We start from the raw sequence: 5,684 nt of genomic DNA, 5'->3' as shown, positions 1-5,684 counted from the left end.
GTCTATAGTCCCATGGGAGGGTATGAAAGGGTGTGAGAGCATATGAGAGCATATGAGAGGGTATGAGAGGGTATGGTCTATAGTCCCATGGGAGGGTATGAGAGGGTGTGAGAGCGTATGAGAGCATATGAGAGCATATGAGAGGGTATGAGAGGGTATGAGAGGGTGTGAGAGCGTATGAGAGCATATGAGAGCGTATGAGAGGGTATGAGAGGGTGTGAGAGCGTATGAGAGGGTATGAGAGGGTATGGTCTATAGTCCCATGGGAGGGTATGAGAGGGTATGAGAGCGTATGAGAGGGTATGAGAGCGTATGAGAGCGTATGAGAGCGTATGAGAGGATATGAGAGCGTATGAGAGGGTGTGAGAGGGTATGAGAGCGTATGAGAGGGTATGATCTATAGTGCCATGGGAGGGTATGAGAGGGTATGAGAGTGTATGAGAGGGTATGAGAGGGTATGGTCTATAGTCCCATGGGAGGGTATGAAAGGGTGTGAGAGCGTATGAGAGGGTATGAGAGGGTATGAGAGGGTATGGTCTATAGTCCCATGGGAGGGTATGAGAGGGTGTGAGAGGGTATGAGAGAGTATGAGAGCGTATGGTCTATAGTCCCATGGGAGGGTATGAAAGGGTGTGAGAGCATATGAGAGCGTATGAGAGGGTATGGTCTATAGTCCCATGGAGGGTATGAGAGGGTGTGAGAGCGTATGAGAGCATATGAGAGGGTATGAGAGGGTGTGAGAGCGTATGAGAGGGTGTGAGAGGGTATGAGAGGGTATGGTCTATAGTCCCATGGGAGGGTATGAGAGGGTGTGAGAGCGTATGAGAGGGTATGAGAGCGTATGAGAGGATATGAGAGCGTATGAGAGGGTATGAGAGCGTATGAGAGGGTATGAGAGGGTATGGTCTATAGTCCCATGGGAGGGTATGAGAGGGTGTGAGAGCGTATGAGAGGGTATGAGAGGGTGTGAGAGGGTATGAGAGGGTATGGTCTATAGTCCCATGGGAGGGTATGAGAGGGTGTGAGAGCATATGAGAGCGTATGAGAGGGTATGAGAGCGTATGAAAGGGTATGAGAGCGTATGGTCTGTAGTCCCATGGGAGGGTATGAAAGGGTGTGAGAGCATATGGGAGCGTATGAGAGGGTATGAGAGGGTATGGTCTATAGTCCCATGGGAGGGTATGAGAGGGTGTGAGAGCGTATGAGAGGGTATGAGAGGGTGTGAGAGCGTATGAGAGCGTATGAGAGGGTGTTAGAGGGTTTGAGAGGGTATGGTCTATAGTCCCATGGGAGGGTATGAGAGGGTGTGAGAGCATATGAGAGGGTATGAGAGCGTATGAGAGGGTATGAGAGCGTATGGTCTATAGTCCCATGGGAGGGTATGAAAGGGTGTGAGAGCATATGAGAGCGTATGAGAGCGTATGAGAGGGTGTGAGAGCGTATGAGAGGGTATGGTCTATAGTCCCATGGGAGGGTATGAAAGGGTGTGAGAGCATATGGGAGCGTATGAGAGGGTATGAGAGCGTATGGTCTATAGTCCCATGGGAGGGTATGAAAGGGTGTGAGAGCATATGAGAGCGTATGAGAGCATATGAGAGGGTATGAGAGGGTGTGAGAGCGTATGAGAGGGTATGGTCTGTAGTCCCATGGGAGGGTATGAGAGGGTGTGAGAGCATATGAGAGGGTATGAGTGCGTATGAGAGGGTATGAGAGCGTATGAGAGGATATGAGAGTGTATGAGAGGGTGTGAGAGGGTATGAGAGCGTATGAGAGGGTATGATCTATAGTGCCATGGGAGGGTATGAAAGGGTGTGAGAGCGTATGAGAGGGTATGAGAGGGTATGGTCTATAGTCCCATGGGAGGGTATGAGAGGGTGTGAGAGCGTATGAGAGGGTGTGAGAGCGTATGAGAGGGTGTGAGAGGGTGTGAGAGGGTATGAGAGGGTATGGTCTATAGTCCCATGGGAGGGTATGAGAGGGTATGAGAGCGTATGAGAGGGTATGAGAGGGTATGGTCTATAGTCCCATGGGAGGGTATGAGAGGGTGTGAGAGCATATGAGAGGGTATGAGAGCGTATGAGAGGGTATGAGAGCGTATGAGAGGATATGAGAGTGTATGAGAGGGTGTGAGAGGGTATGAGAGCGTATGAGAGGGTATGATCTATAGTGCCATGGGAGGGTATGAGAGGGTATGAGAGCGTATGAGAGGGTATGAGAGGGTATGGTCTATAGTCCCATGGGAGGGTATGAAAGGGTGTGAGAGCGTATGAGAGCATATGAGAGCGTATGAGAGGGTATGAGAGGGTATGGTCTATAGTCCCATGGGAGGGTATGAGAGGGTATGAGAGGGTATGAGAGGGTGTGAGAGCGTATGAGAGCGTATGAGAGGGTGTGAGAGGGTATGAGAGGGTATGGTCTATAGTCCCATGGGAGGGTATGAGAGGGTGTGAGAGCATATGAGAGGGTGTGAGAGCATATGAGAGGGTATGAGAGCGTATGAGAGCGTATGAGAGGGTATGAGAGCGTATGGTCTATAGTCCCATGGGAGGGTATGAAAGGGTGTGAGAGCATATGAGAGCGTATGAGAGCATATGAGAGCGTATGAGAGGGTATGAGAGCGTATGAGAGGGTATGAGAGGGTATGAGAGCGTATGGTCTATAGTCCCATGGGAGGGTGTGAGAGCATAAGGTCTACTGCAGTGTAGATCCAAACCTGCTCCGCATGCTGTCCACCGTGATTTAGAAGGTGGTCCTTTCAGGACGTGTGTCCTCCTCCAGGGCTGAATGACTGTAATGAATGGCAAATGGAACAGGACTGGGGGTAAGGAGCTGGTGTTCCTGTCCTCCAGCCCTTTTCCCAAGCCGCTGCCTCCCACAGAAACGCCTGCATGAATGACAGCCATTCAGGAGCAGGAGGTCACTTTGATTTTAAGCAAAACCACATTTGCATTGGTTGTCTTTGTTGTCTTTGTCTTCTCGGACATCCAGGCTCCAGAGGACGCTACCAGCAGGACGCTCTTTTGTTGCCATGGACACTAAGCAGATCCCCCAGATCCTGCAGCAAATCTTCACGTCCACTGTGCTGTCCAGTGCGTGAGCGCACCAGACCCCCAGCAGGTGCTCCAGGACTGAGAGGGCTGCCCCCTGCCCCACGTCTGCAAGGGAGGCTGTGGTGGGCTTGCTTGCATCCTATCAGGGATTATTAATCAGCAAATAATTACCTGACATTAGAATGTATTTCCTAAAGATAGGAGTTATGAGTAATACATTGTTAATACATTTTAATTTTCTTTTTTCTTTGATTGAGAATTTCATGAAAATTTCTTTTGATTTATGTCATCTTATGTTTTGTTTTATTTTTTAAAGAGGCCATGGTTGTGTAAAACCTGTTAGTTTTCACTCTTGTTTATCTGGGATTTCCCAGGATCCTCTCCTTGCCCCGTGATTTCAGGGTGGGCCCCTCCTGTACGTGGCAGGGAAAAGGCATTCCCTAACTCCAGTGCGTCTCCTCCATAAAACCTCCTGATCTGAACATGTCCTGTAGCCCCTCCAGTGTCTGTGTGCAGGGCTTTAGCAGGGTCAGTGCTCACATCCACAGCAGACTTGAAACCAGCTCGCGTTAACGGAAAAGCAGAAACAGAAAAGTCAATAAGAAGCCCAGATGAAGCGTGTGCAGTTTTGGCAGACAGAGCCAATCTATTTTTACTAGTGTGGATTATAGTCTTTTGTGTGTCCCGTGTTGTCCTGAGTTTCCTGTCTCTCCCAACCTCTGGGCTCGTGATGGCTGAACGTCCACTGTTGCTTGGAATGTCGCTGTCCTGACCTCTGACATTCCCACCTGACAGCCCACGCTCCTCCGCCACCACTTACGCAAGTCCGCCTGCCTCCTCCCCTGCTCGGCTCTGGTGGGATGCACGTGTGTTTCCTGCGCGACCCTTTTCCTTCCTGTCTGGCTGGGCTCGCTGACGCCGAGCCAAGCCAACACACTGCTGCAGGACCTCGGGGCTCCAGGGGGAATGATTCCGCAATTTACAGGAACTGGCTGGCAAGCTGGAGACGGTGAACAGGTGACAGGAACAGGAGAGAGTGATGGAGGAATGAGGGATCCGGGATCCCAGGGCTGGTCACGTGTTTACACGTCACGTGTGTATATGTGTGCGTGTGTGTGAGTGTATGTGTGTGTGAGTGTATGTGTGTGTGAGTGTATGTGTGTGTGTGAGTGTATGTGTGTGTGAGTGTATGTGTGTGTGTGAGTGTATGTGTGTGTGTGAGTGTATGTGTGTGTGTGAGTGAGTGAGTGACTGTGTGAGTGTGTGAGTGAGTGTGTGAGTGAGTGTGTGAGTGAGTGTGTGAGTGTGTGAGTGTATGTGTGTGTGAGTGTATGTGTGTGTGAGTGTATGTGTGTGTGTGAGTGAGTGACTGTGTGAGTGTGTGAGTGAGTGTATGTGTGTGTGAGTGTGTGAGTGAGTGTATGTGTGTGTGAGTGTATGTGTGTGTGTGAGTGTATGTGTGAGTGTATGTGTGTGTGTGAGTGAGTGACTGTGTGAGTGACTGTGTGAGTGTGTGTGTGTGTGTTTGTGTGCGCGCTGGATTCTACAGTAGCCAAGGAACAGTAAGCCCACCTGAGACTCATGTCAAGGTGTTACTATGACTCATCACAATTGCTGATACCTGAATCAGCACAGCTGTATCACTCTTCATTCAAATCCATGCAGGTCTCAGATTTATTGCTGTGTTTAATTATTTATTGTGGCTTTTAAATAAGAAATATAATAGAAATTGTTTAAAGAGACTGTAATGGACTGCTAATGTTTGTGTTCTGTCCATTGTTATGTCCTGTGACTCTGATATGGTCTAGTCTTTAATTACATGAGCATTTAAAAGATCAAATAAAGCACTACAGTAAAACCTGGTCATCTGTTGTCAGTGTTGAGGGTTTGAATGATAATCTACACAGGAAGTCCTGCTCCCTGTGTCATGTGTAATATTTGCAGCATGGCTGGTTTTAGATAAAAGCGTTATTGTTTGACTTTGCCCTCTGTACCACGAGCCTCAGCAACTGTCTCCTGCGTGAGGTGGCTGTTGGACGGTTTCCTGGAGCGTTCTGCTTCTTTCCTTTTTTCCATCTTCTAGGGAACAAATCCAAGGCTTTCCCGACTGAGCCGCGCCATTCCATGTTGTCCCCTCTCGGTCTGTTGTGATTATCAGTCATCTCGTCATTAATGCCCTGCGCTGATGTCTTGCCCTCCCCAGAGCTCTGCTATGCTCAGACAAAAACCCAAAACATTAGGATAAACAAGACTCTGAGCTGGTATTGACTATGGAATCAACACTGCACAGAACATGCTCGAAGTTTGCTCTGACGTAGTTGCCTACCATACAAGAGAAGTAACATAGCTCACGTTTGTCAGTCAGTCCTCGTTATCATGGCTAAGTATTATCAGTATGCATTATCAATGTGTTACTGCCAAAGGAACATTTAGGAAGTAAGTCTGTCTGTGTGTGTGTGTGTGTGTGTGTGTGTGTGTGTGTGTGTGTGTGTGTGTGTGTCTTGTTCCCAGCTGACGTGAGCATCCCTGTCCCATTGACTGAGGTGTTTTGACTCTTATGTCATGACAGCTCATGTTAAGGTGACTCATCTCCATCCAGAGCGCCTGGTACTGCTCCTTCTACTCCTTTGTCCT

General features: G+C 48.9%; 1 protein-coding gene across 1 annotated transcript in view; it reads left to right on the top strand.

Annotated features, from left to right (window-relative positions):
• vwa8 (von Willebrand factor A domain containing 8) overlaps positions 1-3,767 on the top strand; it is a 50,273-nt gene extending 46,506 nt beyond the window's left edge. The window contains exon 45 of the mRNA XM_035521793.1: positions 2,989-3,767. Coding sequence (XP_035377686.1) covers positions 2,989-3,097 — 109 coding nt within the window. The 3' untranslated portion in view covers positions 3,098-3,767. The remainder of the gene's footprint in view (positions 1-2,988) is intronic.
• Positions 3,768-5,684: the final 1,917 nt, after the last annotated feature.

The sequence above is a fragment of the Electrophorus electricus genome, chromosome 2 (assembly GCF_013358815.1).
Source record: "Electrophorus electricus isolate fEleEle1 chromosome 2, fEleEle1.pri, whole genome shotgun sequence".
Classification (NCBI taxonomy): Eukaryota; Metazoa; Chordata; class Actinopteri; order Gymnotiformes; family Gymnotidae; genus Electrophorus; species Electrophorus electricus.
Note: the sequence above shows the minus strand (reverse complement) of the source record. Positions and strands in the feature narration are given on the sequence as shown.